Source organism: Pomacea canaliculata, linkage group LG6, assembly GCF_003073045.1.
Source record: "Pomacea canaliculata isolate SZHN2017 linkage group LG6, ASM307304v1, whole genome shotgun sequence".
NCBI lineage: Eukaryota > Metazoa > Mollusca > Gastropoda > Architaenioglossa > Ampullariidae > Pomacea > Pomacea canaliculata.
This window is the reverse complement of record NC_037595.1, coordinates 31149445-31168448: the sequence shown is the minus strand read 5'-3', so window position 1 is coordinate 31168448 and position 19004 is coordinate 31149445. Positions and strand designations below refer to the sequence as shown.

The following is a 19004-nucleotide window of genomic DNA, read 5'->3' as shown; positions in this document are numbered from 1 at the left end:
TTATACTGTTGTCTTGCGACATTCCTTCTTTTAAAGATCTGCATGACTGCACAGCCGTACATTGCTGTCTTGTTCCCATGATATTCTTACTACAACTTCCGACCATTAATGCTTTCAGAACGGATTGTCTTCCCTCTCAATTTACTTGTCATTGTCGCCTGTAGCCTTCGCCAGTTGCAGTGTACAGTTGCATGCCATCATTTCGCCATGTTACAGCTCGTGACTGCACGATACACACACCGCTGGTTACAGAAAATAAACATGTTTTGTGTCTGGGCTGAGCTGTCGACTCTATCAGCCAACATGTAATATATTGCAGTCTTTCTCGCTCTCCCTCTCTATCACTATTTTTGCGCTCCTCAGTCTTGTCCCACCTTTCACAAACATCTCAACTGTTCAACAGACCGGTCACTGCCCGATGAGCCACACAGGGGAGTAAAGTTCACCGAACTCAGATCAATGCATGTCACTGACTGCAAACCATAAGTAGCACACCATTGTCATAAACGACCCTCAACCTTTCAGTCAACCAATCTTTATAAACAAAAGTTACTTCAGTAGTCTAAAATTCTCACCTACGATCACACTTACAAACACGTATGCACTCCCTTGACTAATCTTCCTTGAATACTCTACTCGGGGGCCGCTGGGGTTGAGGCTGACGACGATACAGTGTCTGTAGCCCACAGCAGGTGTTGACTGGCAGACACACCTGGCCGGCGATGATACACTTCAATTCGTCTTTCCTTCCCCTAGGTAATTCCGGAAAACCTTACTTGCCTATGAATATTCATACTCAATTTTAACTAGATCGTTACTACAAAAACAACAATACCTCTTTCATTATCATGATTTTCAGCCAAATATCAAGTGTTGACACTGTTCTCTCACTGTATAAAGATAACCACAGCAGTAAAGACAGCTTGTCCCTACCTTGACTAGGCCAGGAATTATTCCGATTGCCCGGTCTTTCACACAGAAATTTGCTATAATGCCTTTCTTCTTCTTTAATTGACGGCTGGCGGGGGAAATGATTGAACTCCGTGTGTAAGGGCGACAATCCGAGTTTTTTAAAGACACACAAGGGGGATAACCTCCGTTCCTACCACCTGGATAGAGAATCAGCTGTTAAGTTAGAAAGGTAGACTAAATCCTGTTCATCAGCCAGGTGGAGGTACCCGGTAGATGAAGGGTGTCATCATGCAGGCATTGGCTGAGTCAGCGTGAGACGGGAAACGAATAAACCGAGAAATACTTTTTAAAAGTCGAAAAACTAAGCAAGAAGTTATGAATAATCACATTTATTTATTCTGAATAATTTCACAAGTATTTAAGCAAATGACTACAATATGAAACTGTATGAAGAGCGTTATACAAATAAACGTATCATTATTATCATCATCATCATCTTTGGGAATCAAATGACCACCAAAGAAAGCCGAAAGACACAGTGTCGATTGCAAACATCTATTTTGTTTTTATGGCCTCGGATGATGAATTTAATAAAACGATATTTACCGAATAGCTCTTCCGTGGGCTGTTACCTTTATCCAATTTATTTATTCCATCTAGCTAAATTCAGTGCTCACCTCGGTTGAGCTAAATCACAATCCCCACTACCTGTACCCTAGAAGGGAGAAAGTTATTTCCACATCCAGCACAATGCCAGGTGGCAGAACGGTTTGGGTAGGCCCACTCCAGTCGACGAATACAGGGTTGGAGCCGCTATCCCCGGTTAGGTGATGTATCCAGTTTGGTTAGGTTAGCAGGCTGGAATTTTAGTCCTGGTCGGTGGCCACCATGAAAGGAAAGAATTATAAAGATGTTCTTGGTCTTACGAGTGACTGATATTGCTGCGTGTTCAGCTGCACTGGAGAAGGAGGAAGACAAGGAAGTGGAGGATTCCCCGACTGCTGATGCGGCCAAACGAAGTCAGATCCGGGAGGTGATGCAGCACGACAGTTCGCAGCCCAAGTTTGACTCCATCATCGACTGTCTCTTTTACAAGGTGAGCGCCGTCCTCTTGCAACATCTAGCCTCTCCTCTTCAAAACACGGACATGGGTCTAGGTAAAACTCACTGAGTCTATGTACAGGCGGTGCCTTTTACCTCAGTGAATGTGAGCATGAGTGATTTGGGATTACAGTATTATATAGCAATAATGTCAATATTATAGAAGACTTCAGGTATGTCAGGAGTGTGTACTGTTCTTTGAAAGTTAAGACTCGAGATGTACAAGTCAGGCCGTCCATTGTCAAATTAGAAAATGAAAATAAATCTTACTCTTTTGCATTTCTCTGATTTACTTGATTTATATCTATATAATGCCCTATGTGTCAGTTTGAGACCCGGTACCAAAGCATGCTGATGGCCTTCAAGCTCTTCGATTTGTCGCATGACGGTCAAGTGATGAGGGTGGACTTCCGACGGGTACTGGCCGAGTTTGGCTTTCCGCTGACGGCAGTGGGTCTGATGGACGTCCTTAACAAGTAACGGTGGCCTCAGCTGACGCGAATGACTGTTTTTTGTCTGTTGTTTGTTGTTTTTCACTTCATTCTATCTCTGGCACTCTCACCCTCACTTTCTTTTCTGCTTGTCTAGCGGTCTGCAGGTCTTTCACCTCCTGTTTGTGTCGTTGGTGGTCTTGGTATGTGTTGTATACGCCAAATTTTGTCTGTGCATTTATTGAAACTCTGTGCCTGTGTCCGTGGGTGCGTGTGTTTGCAGGCTGCCCGTTCCTGTCCATCATGGCATGATTGACTACCGCATGCTCCTGAAGAAGCTGATGACGCTGACGGACAACTTTGTCTCGCGCACCCTGGACGCTACGATCAAGTCGTGAGTACCCGTCTGACTTCTAGGGTGTTGCATGATCAGAGCCACATTTTGCTGAGGTGGCTGTAAAGGAATCCATTTTGTTGTTGTTGATACAGAGAGCTTGTAGAAGATTGTGCTAGAAAACGGCGAGCAGATTACGTTTCAGTAGGGAGGTGCTGCAAATATTGAGACTGGTCTTATCTCACTGACTTGTAGCCTGACGAACATCTCTGGTAGTGTCTACATCTGCGCTTATTCTCATCGAACATTCCTCAAGTGACGAGGTATTCTAGTGTCATATTGTCTCTAACAGATCCTTCATATTTTCCATCATCGTGCAGTCAAAAGACCCTATTCTTACAATGCTTGCTAGGCAAGCATACCCCGGGGTCCCACAGGGGCCTCAGGCGCATACTTAACATCTTTTGGCCAAACACCATCACCAACGAAGAACTCCACCGAAGAAGTGAAACCGAGTCCATCACCACGCAGGTTCAACGAAGGCGTTGGCGATGGATTGGGACATGTGCTCCGCCAGCAGACAGCAGACCTTTCCACAGTCGCCCTACGATGGACTCCAGACGGCCGAAGAAAACGAGGCCATTCCCCAAAGGAAACTTGGAGAAGAACAGTGGAAAGGTAGATGAAAGGAAAGGGGCTGAATATGGGGTCACCTAGAGCGGGTTTCAAGCGATCGACATCGGTGGCGCCTTACGACTCTGGTTGAGGCCTATGTGCGGGAGGGAGATTAAACGTGATGCACGAAGAGAATAGATAGATAGCAGTCAAAAGATGATGTTTGACTCTCTTACAGTTGGGGGGGGGAGGGAAGTTCATGGCTACTTACTGTCCTTGCGCCAACTCTCAAAGGAGAGCTTCTTAAAACACCGGTTCATTGTTGATCGCACTTGTCGTCTGCTGGTCCAGGCGAGTGGCAATTTATACAGAGACGACTTGCAAAATGGAATTGGTGGGCATGTTGCTGCGAGGGTCAGACCTGTTGTGGACATCACCGCACTGAAGAAGAAACAAAATCACACGTGCACACGCAGAGCGCAGTTGTGTTTGTTGTGCATCGTAATTAATCTGTCGACACCTTGTGGCAAGCACCACATGTATGTGTCTCATCATGAATGTTAGAGACGGATCCAGCAAGGGTCGGCATGGTGTACAAAAACAAGGAATCAGCAGCTTAGCCACTCTTACTGAAATTATTACAGAAAATATCGTGTGCGCGTTCTCCTGTCTGCTAGTACGTACAGACCACACGTAGTGTCAATAAAACTGTAACTACGGGTGACGAGGGACGGAGAAAGACATCAGACAAACAAAGAGGCAAACGTAAAAACACAAATACAGATACGGACACTGACAGATTCAAAGGTTTGGCGGAATATGACCAAAGCCTTGTTACATCTTTCACACAATGGAGACTGATATCCCTTGGCCTACCTGGCCGCCTACCTGGCCGCCTACCTGGCCGCCTACCTGGCCGCCTAACTGGCCAGCAGGGAGCAGCTCTCGTCGCTTGTCATCTTTTGCTGTTAATCTGAGTGATGTTTTGTGTGAATGTTGATCTGTGCATTTATAATGCAATTTCATATATTCCTGGATTTCATTTTGTGTCTGTACCACTTTTGTTCGTTTCTACATTTGTTTCCACGTCAGCGCTATCTTGTCATGACTGACATTGTACATCTGACTGATATTGTACAACTGACTGACATTGTACAACTGACTGACATTGTACAACTGACTGACATTGTACATCTGACTGACATTGTACAACTGACTGACATTGTACAACTGACTGATATTGTACAACTGACTGACATTGTACAACTGACTGATATTGTACAACTGACTGACATTGTACACCTGACTGACATTGTACACCTGACTGATATTGTACAACTGACTGACATTGTACAACTGTGCATCAGCAGTCAGCTTCACACTGACAATTGTCTACAGTTGCTCGCTAAGGTTTGGATGGTGAGCTGTCCCAGCAAGCTTGGTGCACAGTACACGCAGGTCTGACAGACTAACACTGGGATCTCTCTGAAGCTAGGTTGTGACAGACTAACACTGGGATCTCTCTGAAGCTAGGTTGTGACAGACTAACACTGGGATCTCTCTGAAGCTAGGTTGTGACAGACTAACACTGGGATCTCTCTGAAGCTAGGTTGTGACAGACTAACACTGGGATCTCTCTGAAGCTAGGTTGTGACCGTCAGTGTGATGCTCTAACAACAGTTGTCATTATGGAAACTTATTTCTGTCTGCAAAAGTGAAGCCACTCCACCGAAGACTAACAGTTGAGCTTCTATAAAAAAATCGTACTAACTCTCAACTACTTTTTTAAAATGAGAACTTTATTGACATACGGAGATTTAATGCAATGGCCAGACTGCTGACCACATATGTACAGATGATGTTTGCTGGACACGCAATAATCTTGTTTACATTTCAGCTTTAGTATCATGTCTGGTTTTTTGTACTTTGAGCCTGCCTTTGATGGCGGTGTAAAGTGCGAGATAAATCCTCTTTATTTTTATTATTATTATCCTGCCCAGCTAGAGACTGTATCTGTATAGACATGCATTGATAATGCAGTTATTGAGATGTCTAGCATCCCCGCCGGCTGAGACGGTCCTGTAGACTGGAATTCCATACATTGACAGTACATGTATACGTATTCAGAGGTGAAACTCCTCTGGGAGCTAATAAAGTCTCTATGTGCATGTGTGTAGCGACTACAGTTATTGTGTGCCACACTCACACCTGAGTGTCACGTGACCCTAACCCTGAGCTCTGTCACATGTCGCAGGCTGGTGAACGGCTCGGACGCAGACCCCGACGACGGCCTGTGGGTGCGTCTGGTGAAGTTCCTGCACTCGGAATACATTAACTTCGCTGCTTGCTTGCTGTGAGTTGTCCCTCCATGCGTCTTCTCTCTTCACAAGGTGGCTTCATGCTAGCTCAACATATATTGAGATGACTAGTTATGGAAGATCATTTTAAATGCGTCACTTCGTTACATAAAAAGATTCCAAACTATTTTAAACAACTGAACAATCATTTATGGAAACAGTTTTAATTTTTCTAGGATCCACATGCTTGACTTCTGTTGTATTTAGTTACCTACTTATGTTTCCCTTCTAAGTTCATTATAAACATGTCATCACAATTTTATTTCGAGAACTGATGATGATTGATTGGTGATTGATTGGTGATTGATTGATGATGATGATGATGATGATGATGATGATGATGATGATAGATAGTACATGTATGCGACTAGATACTCCTGCTGTGCATCGCCTCGCTTCACGTTTTTGGAGAAGTGGTTTAATAATAATAAGAGTGAATTTTTAAAGCGCAGTATCAGCCAAAGGCGGACGGTCGAGGCCGATCACAGACTAGTAACAAAGATGTAGAACAAGTTCACAGAGTAGTTTGTGGATACAGTCAGCTTTCTGTGGCCTGCCAGGCGTGCGGACAAGAACATGAAGTACGCACTGAGTGTGCAGGAGGTCAAGCTGGCGATAGAGCGATGTCTGGTGTGCTCCATGACAGACAAGCAGTTGGAGGACCTGCTGGCCAAGGTACCCCTGGACGAGCAGGGCAACATCAAGTACATCGAGTTCCTGGAGATGTTTGAGAGAGAGTGAGTTGCCTTTAACCTTTGATTAAATTGGATTGAGTTCAGCACATCTGCCACCAACTGTGTCGCCTTTGAAATTGGCGTTGTGTAAAACAGAGGAATAGACACACATATGCTTTGGTATACGGGTGTTATCTTTGCGATACATGGGTATACAGCTGTCAGAGTGAGTGTAAGTCGTAAAGTGATGTACAAACAGCTCTGTCCATGAGAGATGATGAGTGCATTGGCAGTGACGTGCAACTGTGTACCTGAGTGTGTGACGTCTGTCTGTAGGCCAGGCACGTGGAACCAGGTGACGAAGTGCGGGGTGACGGTGCCCAAACAACGTGTGACCAACACTCCACCCACAGAACTCGCCAACCTGCGGCGCTCCCAGAGCAGCGTGGTGCCGGCCAGAACCATGATACGCAAGGACCGGGATCCAGGACAGGTGTGCGCTAGGCATCTCTGTCTTCACAAACTACAGCTGCACGATGCATTGTCGTGATGAGATTCAAATAAAAGTCAAGATATGTGTCGGTCATTTAGAAGTGAGATGTTAGACCTTTGCACGTATCTCGAGGCCAGCGTGTTAGCTCGCTGTTGGTCTCTCCCTCTCTCTGTTACTCACCCCACGCTTGTGAGCACTCACATACCCATTCAGTAGCGGACTCACCTGGGAGAAGAACTCTGTGGCACACGGGTATCGCACGTGCGTATCTGGCATGTGACTCTGGCTGTCGGGTTCACTAGCAAGAAATAATTGTAACCATAAGGTGCTTTCCGAGTTACGAACGAGTTACCTTCATGATAGCATCCTTGTCGTTCCTTTAAGTAGGAGCACATTTGTGTGGTTCGTCATATAGTTGACACTTTTTGTGGGTATGAAACATGTGAGAAACACTTCCAAACACCATAAAACATCTTAATCAAGAGCTCAGCAAGTTAGTTCCAGAGTTGGTTAAGAGGAACCGTCTGTCTATAACTAGACTTCACAATGAAGCAGCTGTGTGGCAGCTCACTCGCAAGCGCTGATGTCCGTGGCTCTAGGAGGCTGCCTGTCTGTAGATAACAGAGACACATGGAAAGAAGAGAGCATCTGTTATCTGTTGACCTGCACAGTCGTGATTTGTTTATGTTTGCTGGACATTCTTGTTCTCTCGACGGTTAGCATGTTAATATCTGTTTGTTGTTTCCCTTAGTACTGATTATCCAGTATTAATATCATTAACACAATGTCTACAAACAAACAACTAGCACAACAAGCATGTTTAGGGTGTAACAGTTGGCACCCAGTGTATATGTCACAATGTCAACAACAATGTGGGTTGAGTAGAAAGAATAGATGAATGCGGATATGGTGGTTTGTGTGTATGTATAAGTGTGTGCGTGAGTGTGAGAGAGAGACGAGAGTGAGGTAGAACCACAAATGCCGACTTTTCCTATTCACCTGCCATTGATTTCCATTCCAGCTCAAGGAGGAGTTAAGGACCTTCTTTGACAAACATCTGTTTGACTTCGATGAGGTGAGTCGCTACACGTGCACGTCCCCCAGTGTCTGGAGTTCTTCTGTCCGTGTAATCAGCTGTCATTATTGACATAAACAATGAATTCAAATGGTAAACAAGCATTGCGGCGATTATGATGACCAAAGTCTGGTTTCGAACTAGCAATCCAATTAACAAATGTTAAATACACGTCCATTGCATTTAATTATAGACCAGAGGACACCGAGACTGATAGAACTTAAAACCTCTCTGCTGTCATGACTGTTGTGAACATGCGTCAGTGTATCGCCAAGTGATGGTGTTGTGTGCAGAAATACAAACAGCTGGACAGGAAGTCGCACAACCGCTTCAGTCGCTGGCAGTTCGGCTCCATTCTAAAACTGTGAGTATATCTACTTATGCAATCACTGCGTCCTGTGAGTCCTGGGTAGTGTGGTCTGACGGTTCTGTCACGCCTCCTGGTAGTGTGTAGTCACTGTCACTGTCACGCCTCTTGTTAGTGTGTAGTCACTGTCACTGTCACACCTCCTGGTAGTGTGTTGTCACTGTCACTGTCAGGCCTGGTAGTGTGTTGTCACTGTCACACCTCCTGGTAGTGTGTTGTCACTGTCACTGTCACACCTGGTAGTGTGTTGTCACTGTCACACCTCCTGGTAGTGTGTTGTCACTGTCACACCTCCTGGTAGTGTGTTGTCACTGTCACTGTCACACCTCCTGGTAGTGTGTTGTCACTGTCACTGTCACACCTCCTGGTAGTGTGTAGTCACTGTCACACCTCCTGGTAGTGTGTTGTCACTGTCACTGTCACACCTCCTGGTAGTGTGTAGTCACTGTCACACCTCCTGGTAATGTGTTGTCACTGTCACTGTCAGGCCTCTTGTTAGTGTGTTGTCACTGTCACTGTCAGGCCTCTTGTTAGTGTGTTGTCACTGTCACTGTCACTGTCAGGCCTCTTGTTAGTGTGTTGTCACTGTCACTGTCAGGCCTCTTGTTAGTGTGTTGTCACTGTCACTGTCACGCCTCTTGTTAGTGTGTTGTCACTGTCACTGTCAGGCCTCTTGTTAGTGTGTTGTCACTGTCACTGTCACGCCTCTTGTTAGTGCGTAGTCACTGTCACTGTCACTGTCAGGCCTCTTGTTAGTGTGTTGTCACTGTCACTGTCAGGCCTCTTGTTAGTGTGTAGTCACTGTCACTGTCACTGTCAGGCCTCTTGTTAGTGTGTAGTCACTGTCACTGTCAGGCCTCTTGTTAGTGTGTTGTCACTGTCACTGTCACGCCTCTTGTTAGTGTTTGTCACTGTCACTGTCAGGCCTCTTGTTAGTGTGTTTCACTGTCACTGTCACGCCTCTTGTTAGTGCGGTCACTTCACTGTCACTGTCACCCTCTGTTAGGTGTGTTGTCACTGTCACTGTCAGGCCTCTTGTTAGTGTGTAGTCACTGTCACTGTCACTGTCAGGCCTCGTTAGTGTGTAGTCACTGTCACTGTCAGGCCTCTTGTTAGCGTGTAGTCACTGTCACTGTCACGCCTCTTGTTAGTGTGTTGTCACTGTCACTGTCACGCCTCCTGTTGACGTGTGGTCATTGTAGGACCATGCTAGGACTGTTGACCACTTGAAGGAATGGCTTCGCACTCTTGGCATCTCGTGACGCCTGGTGTGTGAAGTAAGAAGTGAGAGCAGGGCTGACGATGACTGTGTGTGACAGGGAGGGTCAGCAGTTGTCTGTGACCTTTCTCCAATCAAACAGCAGTTGTTTCGTGCCAGTCAGACTGGTTGAGTTTCCTTGTCTCTGACAAGGAGGTTGCCTCACAGAGAAGAATACTTTCCAGCCTCCAGCACACATGGCGTTGAAACTGTCTTTAAAAGCTAGGTGTATCTACATGGTCTACAATACATGATTATTTGTCTTGCAATCAAAACAACTAGTGGCGGCGTGAGTTTGTCGTACAAAGCTCATCATGGAAGACATGAGCCACAACAAGCGAATGGAGCGACGACATACACGAGCATCGTCGGAATGACAGAGGGAGCAGAGGTAGAGTGAGGCTGACAGAAACTTGTTTGTGATGTGTAGCTGCAGATGTCACCGGTCGTAGCTGTAAAATAGCTCGTACAGACTAACCATATCAAAAATTACCATCAGATAGATGGCAAAGATCGCCATCACCGCCAGTACAAGATGACTAGGAGATGACAGCAGTGTTGCTGTGTTGCTGTGTTGCTGGGTTGCAGTGTTGCTGTGTTGCTGTTGTTCATCCCGCTGTTTGGAGACACACCATGATGACGTCACGAGTCTGCGTCCGTTTCCTGGTTGTCCAGGAGGATGTGAAGCTCGTTGCACTGCTCCTAACAGCGGTCTGGGACAGATTTGTCATCCGAGAGCAGGCCAACTCTGTTTTGTGCTGGCCTTCATTAGTGAGGGTCTCAAATGAGCTCTAATTTAAGGTTAACAACGATGATGTCACCTTTCGCTAAGTACCAAAACCTGTAAGTGATTTCCCTTCCAGCTCAAGGAGGAGTTAAGGACCTTCTTTGACAAACATCTGTTTGACTTCGATGAGATGGTGGAGATTGGTTTTTTACGCGACAGGTGAATCTTGAGGACAAAATGGTATTTTGCGATAGGATTAACCCTCTGACAGAAACATGACAACGTTGAGCTGTTGTACAAATTTAGATGTACAGCTCATCCTCGTGAATCATGCATCCTACTCTCCTTGGTGCCCTGCTCCCAGTGCTGCAGGCGTGCTTGGCGTGGAGGCTGAGCATGCTTCCCTCCCACTGACTGTAGCAGACTCGCGGTGTTACTTGCCAGCGCCATCACAGACACGATCGACCACGGCAAGCAAACCTTCGTCTGATGACAGGATATGAAGATTGTATTGAGACGCCGGTCCTCTGTCAGTTCCAAGTATAAAAACACAGGATCCGTCCTGCGGGTCTCGTTGTGAAACAACAAATGTTGCATCCTGAGCGCTCTGGGTTCACGTCGTCGGATACAGGTATTCACTAGTTGACAGACATCACACTTGTACCTGCTGTGCCATTCTTAACGCATCTTCTTTCTTCGTGTTTGTGCGTGCGTACATGTGGTCGCGTCTGTGTGTGTGTGTGTGTTCGTGCTTCTGCGTGGTGCTGGTGGATGCTGGTGGGCTGGTGGTGGTGGTGTGGGCGCTGTGGCGGCGAGCAGATGTGGCTTTGAGATTACCGACTCGGAGCTGTCCAAGCTGTGGCTCACTCTCAACCTCAGCAACGATGGAATGTCCACGTACAACGGCGTCATCATGGAGTTTGCGCCAAGCCACACTCCATTCAATTTGCATGTCAAAAAAGAAGCAGGTGAGTTCACTTACATCGAAAATGACTTTTCAAAATGTTTGTGTAGAGACATTGTGTCATGGAGTCCGTTATCGTAGGTTGCCACCACAAAGAAGAGATAATTATAGTAAAATACACAGAAGTGTCACAGACTACTCTCACCAGAGCAACACACACACGACGCCCGCACGTGTTCTGTCAACAAGTAGACAACACCTGTCCACGGGCTTCTGGTCTTTGACTGAACGCCCGCTGTCTACTTTCTGTTCTTTACTTCATGTCTGTTATCTTTTTTTAAGCTGACTCTGGTCAGGTCCCAATAACACAAACACTCTTCCTCCACACAGTATTAGTTTAGTTTATTCCTTGTTGTTCCTTTGAGGACCATAGGGCCGCAGCAACACCTCGCCAGCGGACCCGGTATAGGGCAGCATCCCTCAGGTGGGCCCAGGTGGTTCCGATGTCCGTTGCCTCACTCTCTACTGTTCTTTTCCAAGTCTGCTTCGGTCTCCCAACTCTCCTCTTCCCCTGAGGGTCCCAGGCTAGTGCCTGCCTGGCCATGGTGTCAGCTGGTTTGTGCAGGGTGTGTCCTGTCCAGCATCATTTGCGCTTTTTGATGTCTTGGCTAGTGGCATTCTGGTTAGTCCCACACAGAATAATACCAAATAATTCTACTTAGACAACTCGCACCGTGTAAACTCAATGCTAACTATACCTTCTCACAATTCTCAGTCTCGCTTCTAAAATTGTAAAGTTTCTGTTACTTGTCCTGACGTCTGGCTACTTACAGAGGAACGGGATAACATCGTGGAGCTATGTCCGATGACTAATGGCCACACTGAAAAATTAGAGTAAGTCGAAAATAACACAATTCCCGTCAGTCCCTGGCCTCCCAATGAACAATACTCTCACGAATCTCAGCGCCAGGAATGTTCTTGCCCACAGGCGCGCTGTCACACTAGCAACCACACTAACACGCCACTGCACGTATTGCCATGGAAACACCAATGCTGGTAGACACTTCCAGACTCTTTGCCCTGGACAATAGTGGGAACGCCGACAGAATGCTCGACTCCTCGCGCGCCCGACAACCGACGAAACTCCAGGCTGCCTGGGTCGGTTCGAGTTATCCCCTACCACCCCACCCCCTGGGTGGGTCCGGTGTAGTAGAAGGCTGTCACGAAGTCAGAAGTCTATCATGAGAGCTCATCTCCGAGTATGCCTGTTCGACCAGTGTTGTGCTGCGACAAGACGCTGACAGATTTCCACCAAGAAACTGTTTTCCAGAGGTCTTCACACGTTCTCTTCACGATATGTCGTTTAGCGCTGTCATTGTTGCTGATGCAAAAGTGTGTTCTGTTTCTGACTGTAATGAATGTTATTGTTCGCAACAGAAGGTGAGGAGAAAAGATATGAAGCGGATGAAGAATCGCCAAGAAGTTCACCTGGTGGGACGTGTGAGCCACAAGTACCTGAACCTCAAGAAAACGTTGGGAACACGGAGGCGCCATGCCAGTCACACATGACTCCGCTCTTCTGCAAATTGCAGCCGTTCGTAAGTCTTGTTTGTATCTCAGTTAGGTGTTGTACTCGCTGGTTGTATGTACACATCAGTTCACCTATAATATGATGTCTAACTTGATGGCATGCTGGCATTGGGGGCATGGTGTCTAGAGCTCCACGAGGATTTTAACTGATGTCCCGTTGTAAGGGCCAACCCTTAAGGCTCTAACAGGAGAAAGTAGCCCGCCCTGTAAACGTACAGAAAGAACAGATGCTAAGAAAAGCCGCCGAAAATATTTTACAAACGTTTTCACTTGAGTAACCTAACTTTGTATATGTGATAGGTATCTTCTAATTGGGAGTGCGTGCGCTCAGCGTTTCGAAAACAGGATCCACATGGTTATGGAACTGTGTCCTTCGAGCAGATGCAGGTAATTCTTTGAAATGTTTTTGGTTTTTTCAGCTACACCTATTGGCAGCTAGTAAATTTGAATAATGAACAACTCTGTGTGGGTGATTCACACGGAGCTCATGCTGACACCACTGATATAATTAAGGCACGTGACGACTGCGTGTCCACCATCTCCTCACTTTCTTTTTCTGTCTTTGTGGCGCTGGTAGTGTTGTTGTTCAGGAAGAACACGAGGAGAAGGAATGAAGGAGACTTGATCTCTTTCCTAAATAAAGTTGATCAAAATATAGGCTTGGGACAACAGGAACACTTTCCTAAACGATCAAAGTTTTCTCTAAATTAATACGCTGAAGCCATTTGAGGGAAAGTTAAAAAAAAAAACAAGAATCTGTACATTGTTTCACTTGCTTCAGTTGACCAGCTAAGACGGACCAGCAGCGATTGTGTGGAGGATGTCATTTTTGTTTCGACAATTTATGAAGTCTGACAATAAGTTATAATTGTGGCTGCATGGTTTAGCATCTATTGTAATTTCTCATTGAAAGAAAGTGACGAGACATGACATCTTTAATGCGACTGACTCATAGTCATTATGACATGGGGGAGATACAAGCGTCTTTACAATACAAAGCAGCATGTTCAACAACGGTTTGTAGGCAAAGGTACATTGTCATGTAATGTGGGTCTAAGTATATGGTCATGAGGCATATTTTCTTTCCAAAGGGGAATGACTAATGTTATACAGTATATAGATATTTCATTATACTTCCATCTATCTGTGCATACGTCTATAAGTAGTTGAAATATTACCTATGAATAGCCTGGTGTGTACAGCTGCATCTAAATATACACAAACTAACCCCTTATTCCAAAATTGAAAGGAAGTAAACGCCAGAAAAGTCAAAACTTCTGTCTGGCACATTTTAATTAAACAGTAGCCAATACAAATCGTCAATATAGAGCCGTGATGTGATATTGTTTTCAGCGGCTGATAGACAGTCTACATTCTGGACTTAGCCCAGCAGAGAGGAATGCAATCTGTGACCAATTCGATTTCAGAAAGAGGGGCAGGTATGTGTGCCACAGACCTTGCTGTCATTCAGTCCAAAACTTGCATTTTCTTAATTAGCACGTTAATGTACATACACCTGCCTGCAGCTCATGTGTGCAATATGTGCAACATGATGTGCATCATTTTCTTTTACTCATGTCTTGGTGGCATCCCTAAGTCCTTTGATAGTTTCTTGTTATGTAACCTAGTTTCAAAGTTGTACTTAAGCCAATGAAAACAACTTTCGCTAGAAGATAGACGAGTATTGTTGCCATAGATTTGAGCTGCTTTTGTCTGGAACAGGTGCAACTATCTGTCATTTATGAAGGCATTTTCCACACCATATGTGCCCCACTCCAGACTGACCTTTTCTGTGGATACATGTAAGCTGGAAAAAAAGGTGAATATCTTTCTCTATAGTAGCTGAAAGAACTTTGTTATTCTCTTTATTTGGACACAAAGTTAAACTCTGTTTCAAGATTAAATTAATTGTCAGAACACTGTTTATAAGATTGGTTTTGTCTTTGACCAGTACAGCAAATCCAGTTTTACTACAGTTTGTTCAGGTTGTAGCAAGAACACTTTACTCTCCTAGATTAAATAAAGCAATGTTACAAATGAATGTAGTATTTTGAACTGTCTCACATTAGTCTGATTTGGGCAGTTTTGATAGTAGTATAAGTATAAATATACTAAGTATATTATCTCTTATTGAATAAAATGTCGTTTAAAGTAGCTAAGAAAATATAACTACTACCAACTAAAAGTACATGACATTCATCAAAGATAAAATAACATTTTGTCAGGATCATGCTTTAAATCAGATCAGATTTTTGTTGACAGAAGATTTATAAAAATTAATGACAATTGCTTATCACAAAGGCTAGTCCAGCTATGTTTCCAGAAAAAAAAGCCTTTGAGAACTTAATACTTTCCCATAAACTAACAAAGGCTAAACCAGGAACAATTTACTACAGTTTATGATCCATTATGCTGGTTCTTTTTTTAAGAACAATGTTCTCAAAAATGTACAGAAAAGAAATGTGAAAGACTAGTTATCAAAAAAAAAGGTGGGGTGGGGTGGGTGGGGAGGGTAAGGATCACTTGTATGTGTATTGTTTCATGCATCTATTATTCTGACACTATGCTCACTAGACTCACCTAGCAAGGATCCCCACCATTTCTAAGGTAAACACCGTGCTTGGTACTAACATTGCCTGTACATCTATCTACTAGATGTGCCCGCTGTTGACAGGCCTGGCCGCTTTGCCCTGATATAGAAATGTGATTGTTAGCTTGGTGTAGAACACAACTTCCCCTCCCCCTACCTCAGCCTATTGCTGCACACATTTTAAACGTTTGTATTTATTTCCAAATTTCACTGCTGTCATATCCTTTTTCCATCTTTCTAATTTTTGTTTTGCAATTTTCAACAGACTAAATAAAACACTGTTACCTGTGCTAACATACACACCCTTATGATGATTAGTTCTTTCTCTCACCTTTGAAAAGGAGGGGAAAAAAAACCCAAACTGCAAACATGAGCAGATCCTATGACACTATATAAAAGAAAGACAGCTGAGATAAAAGATGCTAATCTGAACAATCATGTGATTGACTAGTCAACCATTTCCTTTTTTCACACAATTTTTAGCCTCAGAAATCATCAATCAGTGTCTGGCTTCATCTTCATCAAAATGATGAATATTTAATTCTGTCTCATGAACATATAACAAGTTCTTGTATCCACATAGGTTAGCAACATCACGACAACACTTGCCTCACCATTGCTTCACCACAAAGCTACTCTGCATGCTTAGCCAGTTTGGTTTTAAAAAGCTTCTGATAGAAATCCCTTGATATGCTTTGCGACCGAGGTACAGAGCAACCAGTTTTTGATGTCTGTCAAACTCTTGCTTGATGCCAGATGCATGTGCATTTTATGTGGCTGTTTATTGCTAGTGTTTTGGGTATGTGTGCATTGCATATGTGCTTAGTGTGTGTTTGTGCAGGCGGCCACCCACAGGTACATGCATGTGCAGATTATTTAGATTCACCACAGGCTCGTTGTAGATGAAATGCTAATCCCAGGATAAACTCTCTCATGATATACAAGTGTCGCTGATGATAATGTAATTTACTTTTAACATCAATAATTTAAGAATAGTTCAGTCTTGCCTGATGGTCTTAAAATTTCTTTTCTTTTTCAACATTGGCATTTTATGATCCTGCAGTAAACTAACTCATTCTCTTCTTAGGATAGTCTTTTGCTTCTGTAATCACCATTCCATTAACACATGTATTTATGTTTATTTGTGCATTATGACTGTATCACCAACCTGTCATGATCCCTCCTGTACAGTGATCATTGAAGAATTGTTAATTGTAAAGGTCTTTGAGGATGTAATTTGTTTCGTAATTACTGGGCAGAGCTCAGTACACAAGATAATCTTCCCAGATCTGAGTGAATAACCTCCTCTTGAAATAAAAAAGCTCTAAAATAGAAACATCCACAGTAAAGCTTAGATAATGTTTTACAAATGTCCACATCTATGCTTACCTTGTCCCAACTCCTTCATTGACTGGAGCCTTAAGGTGCGGACACACGAGAAGCCAAAAGCGGCTTCGCAAGCTTGGCTTTCGAAGCAGCGCTTTTCCGAGCCCGCTAGCGGGCTGCTTGATAAGCCGGCTTGGAGGGGGCCGCTGGTCACACACACGAACGCTGTTTCGGTCTTAAATTGTTTGTGCCTATATTTAGGCCGTCTTGAGTCCCATAGCATGGGAGTTAATTAATTCGATCAAATGAACGGTCTGGTCCTCGCTGAGGTTCGCCAGAGGCCCTGTTGCTTTCACAGCCATGTGGAAACGCGTGGAAAAGTAGAACAGGTTCTAAAGCGCGAAGCAGGCCGCAAGCTGAAGCCAAGCAGGCTTACGAAGCCGCTTTGGGGATAGCTTGCAGTGGTGGTCACACGGCAAGCAGGAAAAGCAGGGTTGCTTCGGAAAAGTTTCGCGCTTTTTGCTTCTCGTGTGCCCGCCGCTTTAGTAGTATAATAGGTACCATGTTCATTGGCACCAAGGCAAACCTTTTGCCTGAGGAGACAACAGATATGTTCCTTTTTTCACATTTCATGCCTTTGCCCTACTTCCACAGCCCAGTGATGCTCAAAAACCAATAACAGTGTCAGAAGCTCTGCTGCTTATCAGAAACAAGGTACAAGTAGCATTCATTCTACAGGCTTTCATTTCTTTGCTTGCTACAGTAGTCAGCTTTATCATTGTGATCCGAGTGCAGATAAAAAAATATTAGCCTGAGAGCTAGTTATGTTTGGCTCTACGGTTGATCAACTGATTCAAATCTTGTAAAATTACATAAAAACAAAGGTGTGCTTGAACGCTGTTACATGTTTGTGTCTAAAAATATCAGGAAAATCTAATGTTGCATATACTTTCTTACTTTTGTAACTTTACTATCAACTTTCTGAAAATGTAAACAAGGCATAGTGTTCAATGTAATCATGCATCTTTTAAAACAATTATTAGAGATTTTTCTGAAATTACTGGTACTGAGCAAGTGAGCAGTGTGCAAGTGATGGTCGCACCTGGTGTTTCTCTGCAGCTGATCAAGCACTGGAAGAACCTGCGCCGAGCATTTCAGCACAATGATCGCTCTCACACAGGATACCTGTCTGTGACAGACTTCAAACGCGTGCTGAAAGAGTGCAACATCCCTGTGTCACAGGAGGACTTGTACCACATTGTGTCAGAGTTTGATGAAGACATGGATGGAAAGATCTCATATGTAGAGTTTTTGGATGGTCTGCTTAGAGTGTAACTGTTCTGGGCAATCAGTGTCTACTTCCATCAGAACTATTTTAACAGGGTCCCTCTTACTTGGTAGAAGGTCAAGTATAAACCAAGATGTCTTGATAATTTTTCGTTGAAACTGTGTATTCACAAACACTAAAGCTTAAGAATTACTATTCAACATCCACTAGTTCTAATTTTATTATGAAGCATCCATTAACTTATGACCTTTGAACCAGTTTTGTTCTTGATTCTTTCCATTACTCCGTAACATTTTGTTCTCTTCTTTCATTTAGATAGGAAAAGTGCATGTCACTCAGTTTTATTCTATGGCTGTCTGAAAAACACCAGAAACGATGCTCTTCATGCTTTCAAACTCTGTAACCAACATTTTTAAAGGTTTAAGAGATATAGAAGATATATATATATAGATATCTATAGATACAGGTTGAAAAGATATAGTCATCTGGCTCCAAACATCTAATTGAAAGAAAAACCCAAAACGATTTTGTCTGTTTTCTTGCTGAACGTTTATAAACAAATAAAATTATTTTTAAAACTTAACACTTATAGAAATTTACAGAATCTTATAATTATGAAGATCAGTCTTTGTGTCCCAGTATTTGTTTTGATGGCAGAATTTACAAACTTTGTAAGACTTGTACAGCAGCAAATGCATGCAACTTTTGAGCATTATGCTGTACATATTGATATTTCCAGTACAAAGGTACAAAGATAAAGAGACCAAGAACACAGTCTAGTGTCCCTACAGGGCAAGATATTTTGTCCTGCTGTCACCCTCCTCTCAGTGTGTTTTTAGGCATTTTCATGTTATTCTGTTTAGCCTGAAACTTTGTTTAATGCTAACTCTTTCAAAAGCACTTTTATAAGCTGGTCAACTGTAATATTTTAACATAGCTTCTTTTTTATGTATTTTAGCAGA

At 43.8% G+C, this 19004-nt stretch overlaps 1 protein-coding gene across 1 annotated transcript in view; it reads left to right on the top strand.

Annotated features, from left to right (window-relative positions):
• LOC112566839 (EF-hand calcium-binding domain-containing protein 6-like) overlaps nt 1-18623 on the top strand; it is a 28899-nt gene extending 10276 nt beyond the window's left edge. The window contains exons 10-25 of the mRNA XM_025243231.1: nt 1866-2008; nt 2341-2489; nt 2728-2838; nt 5648-5746; nt 6311-6487; nt 6761-6917; nt 7939-7992; nt 8286-8356; nt 11164-11312; nt 12686-12846; nt 13139-13225; nt 14192-14277; nt 14561-14657; nt 15413-15445; nt 17409-17468; nt 17874-18623. Coding sequence (XP_025099016.1) covers nt 1866-2008; nt 2341-2489; nt 2728-2838; nt 5648-5746; nt 6311-6487; nt 6761-6917; nt 7939-7992; nt 8286-8356; nt 11164-11312; nt 12686-12846; nt 13139-13225; nt 14192-14277; nt 14561-14657; nt 15413-15445; nt 17409-17468; nt 17874-18089 — 1850 coding nt within the window. The 3' untranslated portion in view covers nt 18090-18623. The remainder of the gene's footprint in view (nt 1-1865; nt 2009-2340; nt 2490-2727; nt 2839-5647; nt 5747-6310; nt 6488-6760; nt 6918-7938; nt 7993-8285; nt 8357-11163; nt 11313-12685; nt 12847-13138; nt 13226-14191; nt 14278-14560; nt 14658-15412; nt 15446-17408; nt 17469-17873) is intronic.
• The last annotated feature ends 381 nt before the right edge of the window (nt 18624-19004 follow it).